Consider the following 19459-nt stretch of genomic DNA (forward strand, 5'->3'; position numbering starts at 1 on the left):
TGCATGTTTACTTAGAAACCTGTCAAGTCGTGTACTTTAAAAAACAGATCGATTTAACATCAAACTCTTCCTTTTGACGTGTCAATCACAATAGGTGTTTTTAAAATGTAAAAACCTGCAAATGCATGGCAATTTATTAATGCTGAATGAACCAAAGCATGTTCTACTTTCATTCAATAAAAGTCTTAACCAACGAAAAATGCTTGGTTTTCATTGTCCCAAGAATAATATTAGACTCTTTAAATTACCTTTTGGCATTAGTTCTTGATAATCGATGTGACATGTAAGTGAGAGTTCTGTGCAAAAAGATGGGCTGAAAAACAGAACGGACTCATTAGTTTCTCCGTAAAATCGTTTCTGTGAACTGGGGGTGAGGAATAATTTGAATATTAAAATAATAACATATGTTAAGAGTAAATGTTTTATTTACACGAATCTGGTTACAAACCGAAAGCAACTGCGACCCTATTACCCGAAGAATTGCTATGATTCATTAATCAGGTGGAATTTAACCAAACTGCACACCCTCTACCAAGTCACATACCCATCTCCCCAACAAGCGATGGCACACCAGAATTTAGTGTTTTTTTTTAAATAACACTTACCGCTATGAGGTTCCTGGTTCGGAGAAATCTATAAATTTGAGTCGGCTCTGAGAAAATGAAAGGGAATGAATTAGTGTCACAGTCTCATCCAGCAAGTCTCTCACTCCCACACCCCCTAATCTTTCCACAAGCCGGCAGAGGATCCAGGAAACACTAGAACAACCCCATCAAGAAGCCAAATTTAAAGTGGGGTCGTGCTCAAGCAAGTAATATTAAACATTTCTATACACTTTGCTATTAAAAGGGAGAATGGGCGAAAAATGACTTTACAAATTAACGATTGTCACTTCACAACTGTTGAGCATTGCAGATGTTGTTAAATGGTGTGAAAGCACTTTCAAAGCACATTACCACCCTACCATCCTCCTCCTCCACTCCCACACCCTGTGTTAATTTTATTCGAGAAGTGCAAATAATAAAAAAACATCACTAAAGTTGAAGATAACCTCTTCTCCCCCGTAACCGTGTCACCACTCTGAATCTCACCCGGTTCTTAAGCATCCCCACCCCCCACCAACCAGAAAATACCCACGGATTATCATTTACCCCTCTTCTACTCCAGCAAGGGGAGAGGAGGCGAGGGTAAGGGGAAAACTAGGTCAGAGAGCGCGGCCTAGTCAAGAGTCGGATCCCGGGGCCATCATTCTGACCGGATGCCGGTGACAGGAGGGGTGTGAAGCCTCCTCTCATCCCCTCCCTCCCTCCCACACGCCATTTCATCCCGATAAGGTGTACTGATGAGCGAGGGAGGCGAGCAGCGCCCTGGGTAAGGCCGGCGGGGTGAACTTACTCTCGAAGGCCTGCAGGAAAAGCTCGTGGTCGGCCTGAATCTGGTCGATCTTCGGCTTCTTCACGGCGTTCTTACCCCCGACGTGTTTGTGAGGAGCCATGGTCGAAGAGGCGGCTCGGGGAATAGGGCGAGGGAGGTTGCCTCTGAAAGGCGGCCGGCTAACGGGAGGAGGGGCAGCGGCAGGCAGGGAGGGAGAAAAATCCTTCGCTCCCCCCGAACTCCCAGTAGAAAGCACCGCCGGGCTCAACCTCACCTCGGCGGCCTCCCTGCCCGGAGATCCCGCCCTCTCGCCTCTCATTGGTGCCCACCCCGCCGGCGGCCGGCTCTCCCTGGCTCGCCATTGGCCGCCAGGTCGCGCCGCTCAAGTCGCACTTCCGTTATCAGGTTTGGTTTGACGGGCGCCAAGGGTTTTTTTTTGCCGCTCGCTCGGCTTGAACGGTTTTCGCGGGAAACGCGCGCGGTGCAGGATGGGTGAAGGGGGCGGGGTCATTGATGGGGTAATGGGTCAGCCCTGGAGTTCTCATCATTCGTCTCACATCTTACAAATTCTTAAATAAATTTACAACTTCATCCTGTTAGACTGCAGTATAAATAGTGTGAAGATAGTCAGATGGTGTAATTTAATAAAAGAGAATATATGCAGTATACAACCTGAAATTCTTACTCTTCACAGACATCCATGAAACAGAAATAAAACCCCAAAGAATGAATGACGGAAAACGTTAGAAACTCAAAGTCCCCTTCCCTCCCACACACAAGCATCAACCCTCCTCCCCCACTTGATCCAGCAAAAGCATCAAACCTCCCCCACCACCTCCTCCACTTGCTCCAGCAAAAAACAACAGCCTTCCACCTCCCCTACTCACTCCAGCAAAAGCAACAACCTCCACCGGCAACCATGCAAGCAATAGCAAAGCCCTCAAGGAGACCATATCCAAGAGCTCATTCCAACACTTTGACATCTCAGACAGGCTCTCTCTTTCATGAGCGTCAGAGAGAGCGAGAGATATTGCTCCTGTCAACAGCTCGCTGTCTCGATGTTACAATCTGTCACGTCGCTTGTCTGAATTCCCCAACTTGAGGGCCAATAGGCTCTCACTTACCATCAAGAAAGAGAGAGAGAGAGAGAGAGAGAGAAACCGCTCAAGTGCAGGAGCCTTCTTTCAAAATCAGTGTACGTCACCTGCTGTCTCAATGCTTCAATCTATCACAATGCTTCAGTCAGTGTTATCAGCGAGGAGCCAGGTCACCCATGGGACCACACCCTGGAGGCGCACCTGGAGATATTGAAACACCAGCCGCACGCCGAGTCTGAGAATGAGAACCCAGCGCCTGTGAGGAACTGTAGTTTGAGCTCCAGCTGTAGATCACTAGACTCCAACAGTACCCCAGCCACCTTGAAAAAGACAGAAGAGACATGAGAAGAGGAGAAATAAACTATTTGGACTCTTTTTGTATGTGCCTATATTTTACATGTGCCTTGTGCTGTGTGTGACTGTTGGTACTGTGTTTTGTACCTTGGCCCGAGAGTTTTGTTTGGCTGCATTCATGAGTATTCATGTATGGCTGAATGACAATTAAACTTGAATTTGAACTTGAAATATAATGGTGTGGGGGAAGCAAGCTGTTCTTAAAACTTCAGGCTTCCGTACCTCCTCCCTGATGGTAGTAATGAGAAGAGGGTATATCTGTACCTCCTCCCTGATGGTAGCAATAACCTGCAGAGCATGGGTTTTCTCCGGGTGCTCTGCTTTCATTCCTTAGTCCAAAGACATACCAGTGAGTAGGTTAATTGGTCATTGTAAATTCTCCCGTGATCAGGCTAGGGTTAAATCGGGGGATTGCTGAGCGGCGTGACTCGTAGGACCAGGAGGGACTGTTCTGTGCTGCATCTCAGTAAATAAAAATATCAAAAAAAATGTGCAACGCACACACACAAAACGCTGGAGGAACTCAGCAGGCCAGGCAGCATCTACGATGATCCACAGATGCTGCCTGGCCTGCTGAGTTCCTCCAGCATTTTGCTGGTGTTGCTCGGATGTCTAGCATCTGCAGATTTTCTCTTGTTTGTCAATAAAATATGTCCTCAGTGATGGAGAGGCTTGTACCTGTGGTGGAACTGGCTGAACCTTTCGTAATCCTGTGCATTGGAGCCTCCGCACCAGCTGGTGATGCAACCAGTCAGAATGGTCTCCACTGTATATCTGTAGAAATTTGCTAATTTTTGGTAACATGCCAAATCTCCTCAAACTCCTCGTGAAGTACAGCTGCTGCTGTGCCTTCTTCATGACTCTATCAATTTGTTGGGCCCAGGATGGATCTTCTGAGATAATGTTACAAATAACAACATGTATTTATGAAAATACAGGCTATTTTTTATAATATCAACTCAGAAGGCATGGCAGGGTGGAGATACATCTCTACCAAAGGAGGTGTAAAGTGCTCCTTCCCTCTGCTAGCCTGCAGGTCACCCTTGGGCTTAAGGTCACAGGAAGCCATGGGAGCAGGTGGTGGATGGTCGTATTAGCAGCTGGTGCATAACACTAGTCCTGGTTATGCAACCACTGACACCAGGCAGACAATCTCTGAGGAGTATTGATAATGGCTGGGGTCACCTGTCTTGTAAAGATGCTGCCCAGAAGAAGGCAATGGCAAACCACTTCTATAGAAAAATTTGTCAAGGACAATCATGGTCATGGAAAGACCATGTTCACCCACATCATACAGCACAGCACAGAATGACCGAACAAATTTATGAGAAATACTTACATTTATATGAGCACCAAGCTCTTTCACAAATGCAGAATGTCCCATTTATCCCTTGCTACCTCAGTAAAGCAAGCAACATAATCAAAGATCGCATCTATCCTTTTCTCCCCCATCCCAGCAGGCTGAAGACCTAGAAGCTTGATAGCACATACCACCAGGCTCAATGACAGGTTTATCCCACTGTTATAAACTATCAAACAGTTCCTTAGTATGATAAGATGCACTCTTGACCTCACAAGCCACCAGGTAGTGGGGATCTTATTAACTACTGCATGACTTACTTACTGCCCATTACACCACTGGTGTTTCGGGCAGCAATGAAGGTCCTCCATCTCTGATGTCGTTGGCCATCTTCTCTATTGTGCCCCAAGTGTGGTTCAGTGTCCTCACTTCTGCCTCTACAGTATGGCGCCAGGTCGTCAGAAATACCGGTGCAGAGATGCAGAAGGACACTTCATTGCTGTTTCTGTAATGGTTTTGTTTGACTAGTCAGGGTGTTTAGCCCTGAGCTGAACACCCAAACCTGGAGGATCAGTGGACCACTCTTAGTCTGGCCTCCACCCTTTGACCTGTTTGGCATGGGTGACTCTATCAAGAGCCAAAGCACAAGGCCTTGACTCCAGCCAACATCACTCTCCAGGTCATTGAGGCGCGCAAGCCTCCATACCCTACGGCAAGATTGTGGTCTTCTTGGAGGTACTAAGACCTTTTTTTAAATTGCACTCCAGATGATTAATTTGATTTAATTTCCATAGTGATGATTGAATGCAGGTCTCTTGCATTCCTTGGCTACAAGACCAATAATTTGACCACACTCTCACACACTGTCACACAGCAAGCTCCTGCACACATCAATGGTAGTTAATTTGTTTTATAAATATTTTTTAGGCATCTGTTAGTCTCATGAGACCATGGATTTGCACCTTGGAAGGTTTTCCAGGGCACAGGCCTGGGCAAGGTTGTATGGAAGACTGGCAGTTGCCCATGCTGCAAGTCTTCCCTCTCCACGCCACCGATGTTGTCCAAGGGAAAGGCACTAGGGCCGATACAGCTTGGCACCAGTGTCATCACAGAGCAATGTGTGGTTTAAGTGCTTTGCTCAAGGACACAACATGCTGCCTCAGCTGAGGCTCGAACTAGCAACCTTCAGATCACTAGCCCGATGCCTTAACCACTTGGTTATAAATATTGATTGGGAGACAAATATCAGACATGAACTCAGTAACAACCTTGTACACTTCACAATAGCCTTATGTTCCAATAGCTTGATTTATCACATGTACATCGAAACATGCAATGAAAGGCATCATTTGTGTTAAGACCAAAATAGTACAAGGATGTGCTGGGGACAGCCCACAAGTGCCTCCATGCTTCCAGTAGCCATACAGCGTGCCCACAACCTGTTCATCTTTGGAATGAGGGAGGAATCTGGGCCACCTGGAGAAAATCCATGGGGAGAATGTACAAACCCCTTACAGACGGTGGGTGGAATGGAATCTCTAACCCATGTCACTACCACACCATCTTAGACATACAGAGCTGCCTTTTTTTAAGTCATTCATCCAGATACGTGGGCACGTGGCCAAGTGGTTAAGACATTGGACTAGCTACCTGAAGGTCGTGAGTTCGAGCCCCAGCTGAGGCAACGTGCTGTGTCCTTGAGCAAGGCACTTAATCACACATTGCTCTGCGATGACACTGGTGCCAAGCTGTATGGGTCCTAATGCCCTTGCCTTGGACAACTTTGTTGTAGTGGAGAGGGGAGACTTGCAGCATGGGCAACTGCTGGTCTTCCATACAACCTTGCCCAGGCCTGGAGAGTGAAGACTTTCCAGGCGCAGATCCATGGTCTCGTAAGACTGACAGATGCCATCCAGATAATTATTTAAAATAACTTTTTGGACCTTTTCAGGGCAACACAGTAGCATTGTGTCTAGTGCAATTGCTCTGCAGCCCCAGTGATTACCAATCCTGGTTCAATTCCTGCAAAAGACACATTTCACCGTGTTTTCCAGTGTACATGTGACAAAGAAAGCGAATCTTTAATTGTTAAAAAGCATTGCCATTGGCTCAAAATTGATTAGAATTGAGGTGAGATTGTGAAAGGTATTGTGAAAATGACTATCTATTAATTTACTTATCTTTACATGAATTTTCCATTTCGCAAATCCATTCTGTTTGCAAGTTGCACTACTTCTACATCAACTCAGGCTGAGGGGGCCGGCGTCGGGCACGATGACAGACTCTCCACTTCTCCCTCTCCCTCATCAGTGTGTTCAGTTCATCTACAAACGTACATTAGCCACGCCGCTGTCTTCTAGGAGTATGTTGACCATATTCTTGGGAGGGCGCCCAGGGTTCATCCTCCCATGCTTGGGGTCCCATATGATGACTAGGCTGGCAGGTAGCTCAGGGTGGTGTAGACAGTTCCCCGCTAGTTGCAGTCTTCTCGCCTCGATTTTAGTGGTGAGCATTGGTAGGTTGTTATAGAGCTCGACGTTCATCATGTGTTGTTGCCAACTCACGTCAAGAGCCATCCGGAGCATTCGTGTATAGCAACCATCTAGAGACTTTCGCATTGTCTTGGTGAGTGTCCACGTCTCACATCCGTACGTGAGAATGGACTCTATGACTGCTATGAAAATCCTCTTTTTAAGCCCTCTGGTCAGGTTCGACTTCCAGATTTCCTTCATGTCCTTCATAGCCCTCCACGCCAGCGCCCTCCGTATCTTTATGTCCTTCTCCGAACTCATCATTCTTGACGTGAGGTACTTGAAGTCAAAGACTTTCTTTCATAAAGATTGCAAGTTGCAACCTCCTGAAAATGAACTGCTCTTGAACAGGTATGAATCACTTACATGTTCCCATGGTCTGTAATGTCCTTTCTTTATTCATAGAATTGTGTGAGCATAATTGTACAAATATCACAACTCATGTTCTTTGTATTATTCATTTGCACAATTTGCTTCATTGCACATTGGTTGTTTGTCAGTCTTTCTCCATGTATAGCTTTTTTAATATTTCACACTCTTGAACCAAAGGGGATAACTTCAATTGCCACATCATTAAAATGCTCCCACAACTTATGGATTCAGTTTCAACAACTCTTCATCTCATGTTCTCGATACCTATTGCTTGTTTGTTTGTTTGTTTGTTTGTTTATTTATTTATTTGCACAGTTTGTTTCTTTTGGACACTGGTTAAATGCTTAAGTTGGTGTGGTCTTTCATTGGTTATTATCCTATAATGAATTTATTGAGTGTGCCTGCAAGAAAATGAATTTCAGGGTTGTATATGGTGACATATATGTACTCTGATTTAAAAAAAAGACTTTGTACTTCTATAGGTTGTTAATTTTTTATTCAGAGATACAGTATGGTAACAGGCCCTTCTGGCCCAGTGAGCCACGCTGACCAATTAACCTCCTGACCTGTGTACCTTTGGGATGTGGGGGGGAAACTGGAGCACCCAGGGGAAACCCACGCAGTCATGGGGAGACCATAAAGACATCTCAGCAGATAGCGGCAGGAATTGAACCCGGGTCGCAGGCACAGCAAAGCGTTGCACTAAACATTATGCTACCATGACCTATTGTAGTTCTCTATTTTCAAGTAAATGTCTGCAAGAAAATGAACTTCCACATAGTATATGGCGACATATAGTATGCACTTTGATAATAAATTTACTTTGATGTATTAGAGCAAAATAACTTCAAAGTTCTAGCAGTAGTTCTGTATTTGGATACGTTCTGTGTTGTGGATCTAGGCCAGATGGGACAAGGAAGGAAGAGGTTAATAATATTTACATTTGTATAGTGCCATTAATGTATGGAATTTTGATGCAGAAGAGACTGAGCAGAGTAGCCCTATATCCTCTAGAGCACAGCCAAATGAGAGTTGACCCAATTGAATCATACCAAATTCTTGGAGGGTTCAGCAGTTTAGATATGGGGAGGATACATATCCCCAGCCAAGGAATCTGGAACTACTATAGTCTCAAAATAACTGGACTGAAACAAGGAAAATTTTCATCTCTCAGAGGATAGAATATCTTCGGACTTTTTAGTGCCAGAGAACTGTGAAGCTCCTGTTATTGAATGAAGATTTATGGATATTCAGTAAATCGAATGACAGAGAGAGAGGACAGGAAAGTATTACTCAGGCGAGAGTTTCCATTTGATGTGACTTTAAATATATGCTCTGCCTCTCTGCTGGAAGTCAGTGAACTCATGGTTTCAGTTCAAAGAAAACAAAGGAATCTCCTGTAAACTATCTTTTGCTCATTCAGCTTTACAGAAACATATTCACTTGTTGTTATTGTATACTGTAGAGTATGTGCTATTTCTAATAGACCCTCTGTGAACAACTCCTTAACTTTCACTATTTGAGATGAGGGAGTCTTGTCTTCAGTCATTGTACTCATCTTAATTTGGGCCTCAATTGAATAGCAAAGAATTAATTCTCCTCAGTAGCAGGAGAATTAATTGGCACAAATGAGAAATTAGATGGGTTCTTCCCTCTAACTTTTGTTATACCACAATTTCCAATGGAGATGCCAATCATAAGACTATAAGATACAGGAGCAGAATTAGGCCATTTGGCCCATTGAGTCTGTTCCACATTTCATCATGACTCATCCATTTCCCTCTCAGCCCCAATCTCTTGCCTTCTCTCTGTAACCCTTTATGCCCTGACTGATCAAGAATCCATCAACTTGTCCCTTAAATATACTCAATGACTTGGCCACCACAAACGTTCTAAATGGAAGTCACTCAATTCTGGGGCTGTGACCTCTGGTCCTAGACTTCCCCTCAATAGGAAACATCCTTTCCACATCCCTCTGTTGAGGTTTTTCAACATTCAATAGAGTTCAATGAGATCCCTCCTCATTCTTCTGAATCCCAGTGAGTATAGGCCCAGAGCCACCTGCTCCTCAAATGATAACCCTTTCATTCCCGGAATCATTTTTGTGATCCTCCTTTGAATCCTGTCCAATTTCAGCACGTCCTTTTGTAGATAAGGGGCCCAAAACTGCTCACAATACTCCTAGTGAGGCCTCACCAGTGTCTTATAAAGCCTCAGCATTACATCTTTGTTTTAGGATGCTTGCTTTCCTAACATATTGATGCAGAATCAGTAGGTTTATTATCACTGGCATACATCATGAAATATATTGTCTTACATCAGTAGAACAGTCCAATACACAAGCAATTACTATGTTACAATAAGAAATATATATATAATAAATAAATAAATAATTCAAACAGAGTGCAAAATAGTGAGGTAGTGTTCATGGTTTCATGGACCATTCAGAAACCTGATGGCAGAGGGGAAGAAGCTGTTCCTAAAACGGGGTATTCAGGCTCTTGTACCTCCTCCCCGCAGGTAGTGATGAGAAGAGGATACATCCTGGATAGTGAGGCCCTGATTGATGCATACCATCCTCCCAAGGCATCACCTCTTGAAGATGCCCTCAGTGGTGGGCAGAGGTGTCCCTGTGATGGAACTGGCCAAATCTACAAGTCTCTGCAACTTCTTGCAATCAATCCCTATGCATCGGAGCCTTCATACCCAACGGATGCATCCTGACAGAATGCTTATCCTTTCGACTACTGACGAATCAGGAAGAAGGCACGCCTGCAGCTGTACCTCATCAGGAACTTGAGGTATTCTGGAAAATTTCCACAATGAGAAGAGGGCATGTCCTGGATGGCGGGGTGCTGCCTTGATGAACCATTGCCTACTGAAGATGAAGATGTCCTCAGTGGTGGAGAGGGTTGTCCCCACGATGAAAATGGCCGAGCCTACAACCTCTACAGCTTCTTGTGATCCTGTGCATTGGAGCACTGGATGCAACCAGTCAGAATGCTCTCCACAGTACATCTACAGAAACTCGTAGACTAGATAGATACTTCATAAATCCCAAAGGAAAATAAATAACCTCAAACAGCCTAACAGGAGGGGGTCATCGCTTCCCCGGCTGTAAATAGACTCATTATAGAACCTAATGGCCAAGGGTAAGAATGGCCTCATATTGCTCTCAAGAGCAGCGCAGTTGTCTTAGTCTATTACTAAAAGTGCTCCTCTGTTTAGCCAAGGTGGCATGCAGAGGGTGAGAAACATTGTCCAGAATTGCCAGGATTTTTTACAGGGTCCTTTGTTCTACTACAGCCTCCAGTGTGTCCAGTTTGACTCCTATAACAGAGCCAGCCTTTCTAATCAGTTTATTGAGCGTGTTGGCATCACCCATATTGATGCCATTGCCCCAGCACACCGCCACATAGAAGATTGTTCTGATGACAACAGACTAGTAGAATATGTGAAAGAGAGGCTTGCATACTGCAAAGGACCTCAGTCTCCTCAGGAAGTAGAGGCAACTCTGGCCCTTCTTGTACACAGCCTCTGTGTTGGTGCTCAAGTCTATCATCCAGGTGCACCCCCAGGTACTTGTAGGTCCTCACCACATCCGCGTCCTCACCATCAATAGTAACAGGGAGCAGTGCAAGCTTAGTCTTCTTGAAGTTCACCACCATCTCCTTTTATTTCTGATGTTGAACTGCAGATGATTCAGCTTGCACCATTTGACAAATGTAACTATACCTCAATCTCCTAATGAGGTATAGCCACTGGTGTGACTTTTTCATGATTCATCAGAAGTGGAAAGGGTCAGCAGCTTCAAGTTCCTGGGCGTCAATATCTCAAAGCTTCTATCCTGAGCCCAATATATCGATGCAATTGTGAAGGAAGCACACCAACAACTCTGCTTTGTTGAGAGTTCAAGGAGGTTTGAGGAACTTGAAGCTCATTAGAGGGAACACGTGTTACATTTTTAATTTTGCTGATGGCACAAAACTAAGTGGGAACTTGAGATAAGTGATGAATACGCAAAGAAATTTCAAGGGAATATAAGAAAGCTAAGAGGGTGAGCCACAAGATGATGATGGAGCACAACATGGATAAAATGTCAGGTTATCCATAATGGTAGATAAAAAAGCAGAAACAATGAGTAGTTTTCAAATGGGTAGACGTTAAGTAAGTTGATCTTCAGAGGGAGCTGGGTGTCCCTCTATGTAATATACAGACAATTGGGAAGGGAAACTGTGTGTTGGTCGAACTGCAAGAGCACTTCAGTACAAGGAGAGATGTTTTCACGTTGCAACGATATGGGCCCTGGTGAGATTATAGTTGTAACATGGTGTATGATTTTCATAAGAAAGGATATAGGTGTTTCTTTATATAGGAATATATTGATGAAGAATCTGTTCCTGAATCATTGAGTGTATGTCTCCAGGCTCCCGTGCCTTCTTTATGATGGTAGCACTGAGAAGGGGGCATGTTCTGGGTGATGGGGGTCCTCAATAATGAATGCTACAGCTTTGAGGCATCTCTTTATGAAGGTGTCCTAGATGCTGGGGAGGCGAATGCCCACGATGGGATGGCTGAGTTTACAACTTTCTGCTGACTTGTGAGTGTCCCCTCAACTTCTCCTTCCTGAAGTCCACAGTCAATTCCTTGAGATAGAGTGTGATACCACTCAAACAGCCGATCTGTCTTCTACACCTTTACAGAGGCAACACACACAACGCTGGAGGAACTCAGCAGGCCACGCAGCATCTTTGGAAAGAATCAACAGTCGACATTTCAGACTGAGACCCTTTTCTAGGACTGGAAGGGAAGGGGCAAGAATAAAAAGGTGGGGGGGGAGGGGAAGGAGGGTAGCTGGAAGGTGATAGGTGAAGCCAGATGGGCAGGAAAGGTAAAGGGCTGGAGAGGAAGGAATCTGATAGGAGAGGAGAGTGGATCATAGGAGAAGGGGAAGGAAGAAGGGACCCAGGGGGAGGTGATGGGCAGGTGAGAAGAGGTAAGAGGCCAGAGTGGGGAATAGAAGAGGAGAGGGAGAGGGAATATCTTTTCACCGGAAGGAGAAATTGATATCCATGCCATCAAGTTGGAGGTTACTCAGATGGAGTACAAGGTGTTGTTCCCCCACCCTGCGGGTAGCCTTATCTTGGCACAGGAGGAGGCCATGGTCCGACATGTCAGAACAGGAATAGGAACCAGAACTAAAATGTTTGGCAACCCGGAAGTTCTGCTTTTGGTGGATGGAGAGATGTTTTTACACTGTAACAATATGGGCTTTGGTGAGATTATAGCTGTGATATCGTGGATAATTTTCATAAGGAGGGATATACTTTCTTATATGGGAAGTCCTGCATGTCCTTCCTTTGGGGTGGCGCGGTAACATGGTGGTTAGCGCATTGCTTTACAGTGCCAGCGATCATTGATTGGGGTTCAATGCCCACTGCTGTCTGTAAGGAGTCTCTGTATGATCTCTCCGAGACCGTGTGGGTTTCCTCCGGGTGCTCCGGTTTCCTCTCACGTTCCAAAGACGAATGGGTCAGGGCTAGTAAGTTGTGGACATGCTATGTTGGTGCTGGAAGTGTGGCAAAAGTTGCAGCCTGCCCCTAGAACATCCTCAGACTGTGTTTGGTTGTTTACACAAATGACATATTTCACAGTATGCTTTGATGATTCAATGTACTTCGACAAATAAGGGTAATGTTAATCTTCCTTTACCCAGCGTAGATTTTCAGAGACGTTGATACGTAGGATCTTGAAGATGCTCACCCTTTCTGTGGCTGATCCTTCAACAAAGAATCAGATTTAATATCACCAAAATATATCATGAAATTTGTTGTTTTGCAGAAGTGGTACATTGCAATACATAATCATGTAAACTATACATTACAATAATGTATAAAAATTAAATTGAATAAGTAATGCAAAAAGAGAGGGAAAAATACTGAGGCATGGGTTCATTGTCCATTCAGAAATCTGATGGTGGAGGGGAAGATGCTGTTCCTGAAATGTTAAAGCGTGTGCCTACAGGCTCCTGTACCTCCTTGGTGGCAATGAGAAGAGGGCATGTCCTCGGTGATGGGGGTCCTTAATGATGGATGCTGCCTTTCTGAGGCATCGCTCCTTGAAGATGTCCTGGGCGCTGGGGAGGCTAGTGCCCACGATGGAGCTGACTGAGTTCACAACCTTCTGCACCTTTACTGGGGTACAGGCATACAGGAAAGGTTCTACACAGATGCAGATTATTAGCTAGTGACATGGGTAGTTGTTAGGCAGCTATTGAATCCACAACTAGTAGCAAAGTGACTAGCACTTGAGATAAAGCTGAGTTACCAGGCTACGAAGGAGGTGGGGAAGGGAACTGGGATTATGCTATTAATTCCAAATAGGTCATAATTGCTCTCCTTAAAGTTGATGGCTGGCAGTTTCATTTCCTCAGATATATGTTCCTCGTGTCAAAAAAATTAACGTGTAAAATAAACCCTGAATGTATAAACATTAGGAAATAAAAGCGAAACTCCACAGCGCCGGGTGCTCCGTTGCCTTGGAAACAGGCCCGGCCTCCCGTGAACCGTGACGTAACGGATGTGCCCGGGCGGAAGTGGATGACAACAAGGGGAGGCGGGCGGGGCTAGTACTGCGAGAGTGGGGAGGAAGGGCCGCCACCATGATCCCCACCGAGGACTCGTCGGCTCGGAAGCGGGATATCGAGGAGAAGCTGCGGCAGGTGGGGCGGAGGCCGGCGGCCGGGTCGGGAGAGGGAGGCTGGGCGGAGGGGCAAGGGGCCCTTGGGTTGGGGTCCGGTGCCCGGTGCCCGAGGAAGGTTGCTGTACGCTCTCTTAAAAAGGGGGGTCTTAAATGGTGCAGGTTGGGGTTGGGTTTGGTGTCGCTTGTCCACGCTTCGCGTGTCCTATTCCACCGCCCGTACATTTAACTCACTACTTGATAACCACGCAGGCTGAGATATATAATTTTTACACATATTTGTTTTGTAATTTCTCTGCACTCTTTCTGTTACTCGTCCCCACCCCCTTCCTCCCTGCGGCTTGTCACCTCAAGTTTTTGTGATTTAACTCTATACATGTACACTGTCAACTGAAACAACCGTTCTCTGAACCAGGATGTAAAGCCCAGCAGTTAACATATAACACGCAGTATTTTAGGAAAGTAAGGATAAAATCTACAGATGAATTGCGCATAAATGACAAGCTAAAGTGCATAAATTGAATGATTGTAAGGTACAAAACAGTGACACTTCAAATGCGATGTGGCAGGGAGTTCAGAAGCCTAATGGCCCGAGGGAAGAAACTGTTTCCTATCCTGACTGTTCTCGTTTTTATGCATCGGAGCCTCTGGCCTGATGGTAGAATGTCAAAGAGGATGCCCAATCCCTCCCCATCCTTTCTTGCCTGATCCCTTCTCCTCCCTTGGTCCAGTTGACTCACTGAGGTGGGGTTGCCTTGATAATCACATAGCTGAGATGCACCACTTTGTTGCTCTAGTTATTTTGTAACTTATAGTAATTTTTCTACTTTATAGTGTACTGCTGCGGCAAAAAGGAAATTTCATGTCATCTATGTAATAATGAACTTGATCCTGACATTGCAATTAACCAACACCAGCCTCACAATTAGCTTCTATCCCACTCTTATTGGACTCTGAAATAGATGCCTTATGCTATTTATATCCCAATCTACCCGGTAGCCCATGTTGTCTGTCTGCAGCGCACTTACTCTGTATCTCCTCCCCATCCCTTGTTCCCCTGTCCACCTCTCCCTAACCCTAGTCCCCTGTCCCTCTCCTCCTTACCTGGGAATAAACTAATTTTTGTGCTGTTTATATACAGTGGTGCTAGGAAGCTTGTGAACGCTGTAGAATTTTCTCTATTTCTGCATCATTATGACCTAAAATGTGATCAAATCGTCACGTCTTAAAGCTAGATAAAGAGAACCCAATTAAATAAACAACACAAAAAATTGTTATACTTTATTTATTGAGAAAAATGATCCATTGTTATATGTATTTGTTGGAAAAATATGAACCTGTGCTTTCAGTAACTGGTGTGACCCCCTTGTACAGCAGTAACTTCAACCAAACGTTTCCGGTAACTGTTGATCAGACTTGCACATAGGCAAGGAGAAATTTTAGACCATTCCTCCATGCAAAACTGTTTCAGTTCATCAACATTTCTGGGATACCTTGCATGAACAGCCCCCTTCAGGTCATGCCACAGCACCTCAATTGGGTTAAGATCTGGGATTCTGACTTGGCCATTTCAAAACACAAATTTTCTTCTTTTTAAATCATTCTGTTGTTGATTTACTCTTGTGTATCGGATTGTTGTCTTCTTGCATCATCCAACTCCTATTAAGCTTCAGGTGACGGACTGCTACCCTGATATTCTCCTGTAAAATGTCTTGGTACAATTTTGAATTTTCTATTCCCTCAATAATTGCAAGTTGTCCAGGCCCTGAGGCAGCAAAGCAGCCCCAAACCATGATGCCCTTCCATCATGCTTCACAGTTGGGATAACATTTTGGTGTTGGTGTGCAGTGCGCCTTTTCCTCCAAACATCGCATAGTGCATTTCTGACAAAAAGTTCTACTTTTGTCTCACCTGCCCATAGAATATTGTCCCAGAAGCATTGTGGAACATTCAGGTGGTCTTTACAAACTTGAGACGTGGAGAGTGGTGGTTTCCTCCGTGGTGTCCTTCCATGAACACCGTTTTTGTTCACTGCTTTTCTTATAGAGGACACATGAACGGAGACTTTAGCAAGTTCGAGAGATTTTTTGCAGGTCTTTTGCTGTTAACCTTGGGCTCTTTTTCACCTCCTTCAGCATTGCATGTGTGCTCTTGGTATGATTTTTGCGGGACACCCACTCCTAGGGAGAGTAGCAACAGTACTGAATTTCTTCCATTTGGAGATAATTTCTTTTATAGTGGACTGAAGAACACTTGGGACTTTAGAAATGCTTTTGTATCCTTTTCCAGCTTGATGCATCTCTACAATTCTTCTTCAAAAGTCCTGTGAAAGTTATTTTGATTGAGGCATGGTGCACATAAAAAGATCTTTCTTGAGACGAGCAGGCTCTGTCAGTAACCTAACTTTGTGTGTCTTTTCCAAAGAGCGGGGTGCCTCTACAACCCACACCTCCAATCTCATCTCACTGATCGGAACACTTGACTCCAAGTAGCGCTTGTAGAAGGCATTACCCCAGAGATTCACATACAGGTTTCCCCCGCCATCCGAAGGTAGAGCGTTCCTATGAAACGGTTCGTAAGCTGAAATGTCGTAAAGTGAAGAAGCAATTACCATTTATTTATATAGGAAAATTTTGTGAGCGTTCACAGACCCAAAAATAACCTACCAAATCATGCCAAATAACACATAAAACCTAAAATAACAGTAACATATAGTAAAAGCAGGAATGATATGATAAATACACAGCCTATATAAAGCAGAAATACTTTTCTACAATCATTACTGCACTGTTCTCCGTAGCAAAAATCTCACGCAAGCGCCGTCGGCAGAAACACGGCGCAAGCGCTCTCCAGTAACCTTTAAGCTATGAAGCTGCCAAATCATACCAAATAACACGTAAAAATACACAGCCTATATAAAGTAGAAATAATGTACGAACCCCATTTCCAGAAAAGTTGGGATATTTTCCAAAATGCAATAAAAACAAAAATCAGTGATATGTTAATTCACGTGAACCTTTATTTAACTGACAAAAGTACAAAGAAAAGATTTTCAATAGTTTTACTGACCAACTAAATTGTATTTTGTAAACATACACAAATTTGGAATTTGATGGCTGAGACACACTCAACAAAAGTTGGGACAGAGGCATGTTTACCATTGTGTTACATCACCTTTCCTTTTAATAACACTTTTAATCATTTTGGAACTGAGGATACTAGTTGTAGTAGATTTGCAATTGGAAATTTTGTCCATTCTTGCTTGATATAAGACTTCAGCTGGTCAACAGTCCGTGGTCTCCGTTGTCTGATTCTCCTCTTTGTGATGCGCCATACGTTTTCAATAGGAGATAGATCTGGACTGGCAGCAGGCCAGTCAAGCACACGCACTCTGTGTCTACAAAGCCACGCTGTTGTAGCCCGTGCAGCATGTGGTCTGACATTGTCCTGCTGAAATAAGCATGGACATCCTGGGAAGAGACATCGCCTTGATGGCAACATATGTCTCTCTAAAATCCTAATATACGCCTCAGAGTCAATGGTACCTTCACATACATGCAACTCACTCATGCACCCCCATACCATCACAGATGCTGGCTTTTGCACCTTTCGCTGATAACAATCTGGATAGTCATTTTCATATTTGGCACGGGGAACTTGACGCCCGTTTTTTCCGAAAACTAGTTGAAATGTGGACTCATCTGACCACAGCACATGGTTCCACAGTCTTTCGGTCCATCTGAGATGAGTTCGGGCCCAGAGAACTCACTGGTGTTTCTGCATGCAGTTGATGTATGGCTTCCTCCTTGCGTAATACAGTTTCAGGTTGCGTTTCTGGATGCAGCGACAGACTGTGTTGAGTGACAATGGTTTTCCGAAGTACTCCCGAGCCCAGGTGGCTATAATTGTCACAGTAGCATGACGGTTTCTTAGGCAGTGCCGCCTGAGGGCTTGAAGATCAAGCGCATTCAACAGTGGTTTCCGACCTTGCCCTTTACGCACTGAGATGTCTCTGAATTTTCTGACTCTTTTCACAATATTATGTACTGTAGCTGTTGAAAGACCTAAATTCTCTGCAACCTTGCGTTGAGAAATGTTCCTTTTGAACTGACGAACAATTCTCTCACGAATTTTGGCACAAAGGGGTGAGCCACGACCCATCCTTGCTTGCAAAGACTGAGCCTTTGATGGACGCTACTTTTATACCCAGCGATGATACCTCACCTGCTACCAATTAGCCTGCTTAATGTGGAGTCTTCCAAACCGGTGTTATTTGAATATTCTGTGCACTTTTCAATCTTATTTTAACTCTGTCCCAACTTTTGTTGAGTGTGTTGCAGCCATCAAATTCTAAATTTGTGTATATTTACAAAATACAATTAAGTTGGTCAGTAAAACTATTGAAAATCTTTTCTTTGTACTTGTGTCAGTTAAATAAAGGTTCACGTGAATTAACATATCACAGATTTTTGTTTTTATTGCATTTTGGAAAATATCCCAACTTTTTTGGAAATGGGGTTTGTATGTACAGTGTGGTATCACTTGCGGGAATTGGGAAGACAGCGAGCACACTGATGATGGTCTGTTAGACTGAGTCGTTGCAGGTTGGGGTGGTGCAGTGGCCCCCACCCTCCAGGCGACCGATACCGATCCGCGAAGCATGCAGGGGTGCAGTGGTAGCCGGGAGGCACGCAGCACATCTTTAAGAGAAAAGCCAAAATAAACATGCTAATTAATTAGGTGCCACCCGACATGTAATTGTCGGCCCAGATCAGAGACAACGCAATCGGAAATCGGCACTGATCTGGGCCGACAATTACATGTCCGGCGGTACCTAATTAATTAGCATGTTTATTTTGGCTTTTCTCTTAAAGATGTGCTGTGTGCCTCCCGGCTACCGCTGCATTCTCTGCGAATCGGTATCTGTCAGCGGCCTGGGTGTTGGGGTGGTGGGACACTGGGGTGTCATCTCATCATCTGTTTCCATTAGAGCAGGCAGCTCATCTTCTCCTATGACTGCCCGCCTCGATGTCAAAGGTCGAGGTTTGTTGTCTGCTGTGTCTGATGTGGAAGGCTTGCTTGACTGCTGAGCCTCGCGCATTTTTCTATCATACAATTCTTTGTAAGGACTAAAACCATCTTGCAAATATCCCCTAAACCTACATACCCTTTCAAAATTGAAGTCGTACTTTATCATTGCAGCGAAAATCTCACGCAGTTGCTTCACGTTCTGTTCGCTACTGCATTCGGTTTCGATTGTTATCCTTTCTTCTTCCAATTGCATCAACTCTTCATCTATCAGTTCTTGGTCATGGGATGCCAAAACCTCTTCAACATCATCTTCGTCAGCTTCCACAAGCCAAACTCACATTGTGCTCGCTTCGTTCACCACGATTGAAACGCTTAATTATGTCTAGTTTTACACTAAGTGTAACACCCTTACGAGTTCTTTTAGGCTTTTCCAATACCATAGAACTCATCTTGCAAACGGCTGCTCACAGGCTCGTGTTAAAACAATGCTGGCTAGAATGCTGTTCTGAATCCGGGGGAGAGCGGCTGCTCGGGGCGCACGCTGCCTTTTATCGCGCGCTGATTTTTTTTGTAACAGTGAAAACACCTTCTGAAAGCGAAAACAGGGAACTAATGTAGATCTTTCGTAACAGTGAGGTTTCGTAAAGTGAACGTTCGAAAAGCGGGGGACACCTGTACTTCTTTGAATTTAGACTGTGATT

The 19459-nt window shown here is 44.5% G+C and overlaps 2 protein-coding genes across 10 annotated transcripts in view; one reads left to right on the plus strand and one right to left on the minus strand.

Annotated features, from left to right (window-relative positions):
• suz12b (SUZ12 polycomb repressive complex 2 subunit b) overlaps window positions 1-1669 on the minus strand; it is a 62844-nt gene extending 61175 nt beyond the window's left edge. The window contains exons 1-3 of the mRNA XM_072241955.1: window positions 1396-1669; window positions 606-652; window positions 249-313 (exon numbers count right to left, since the gene is read on the minus strand). Coding sequence (XP_072098056.1) covers window positions 249-313; window positions 606-652; window positions 1396-1495 — 212 coding nt within the window. The 5' untranslated portion in view covers window positions 1496-1669. The remainder of the gene's footprint in view (window positions 1-248; window positions 314-605; window positions 653-1395) is intronic.
• Window positions 1670-13630: 11961 nt separating this feature from the next.
• The window catches only part of exoc7 (exocyst complex component 7), a 46454-nt gene continuing 40625 nt past the window's right edge, over window positions 13631-19459 (plus strand). For 5 of the 9 annotated variants that reach the window (XM_072241909.1, XM_072241910.1, XM_072241911.1 and 2 more), the window contains exon 1: window positions 13631-13749. In XM_072241909.1, coding sequence (XP_072098010.1) covers window positions 13690-13749 — 60 coding nt within the window. In that variant the 5' untranslated portion in view covers window positions 13631-13689. The remainder of the gene's footprint in view (window positions 13750-19459) is intronic. The other 4 variants (XM_072241914.1, XM_072241915.1, XM_072241917.1 and 1 more) reach the window with 1 other exon arrangement.

Source organism: Mobula birostris, chromosome 24 (genome assembly GCF_030028105.1).
Source record: "Mobula birostris isolate sMobBir1 chromosome 24, sMobBir1.hap1, whole genome shotgun sequence".
Taxonomy (NCBI): domain Eukaryota; kingdom Metazoa; phylum Chordata; class Chondrichthyes; order Myliobatiformes; family Myliobatidae; genus Mobula; species Mobula birostris.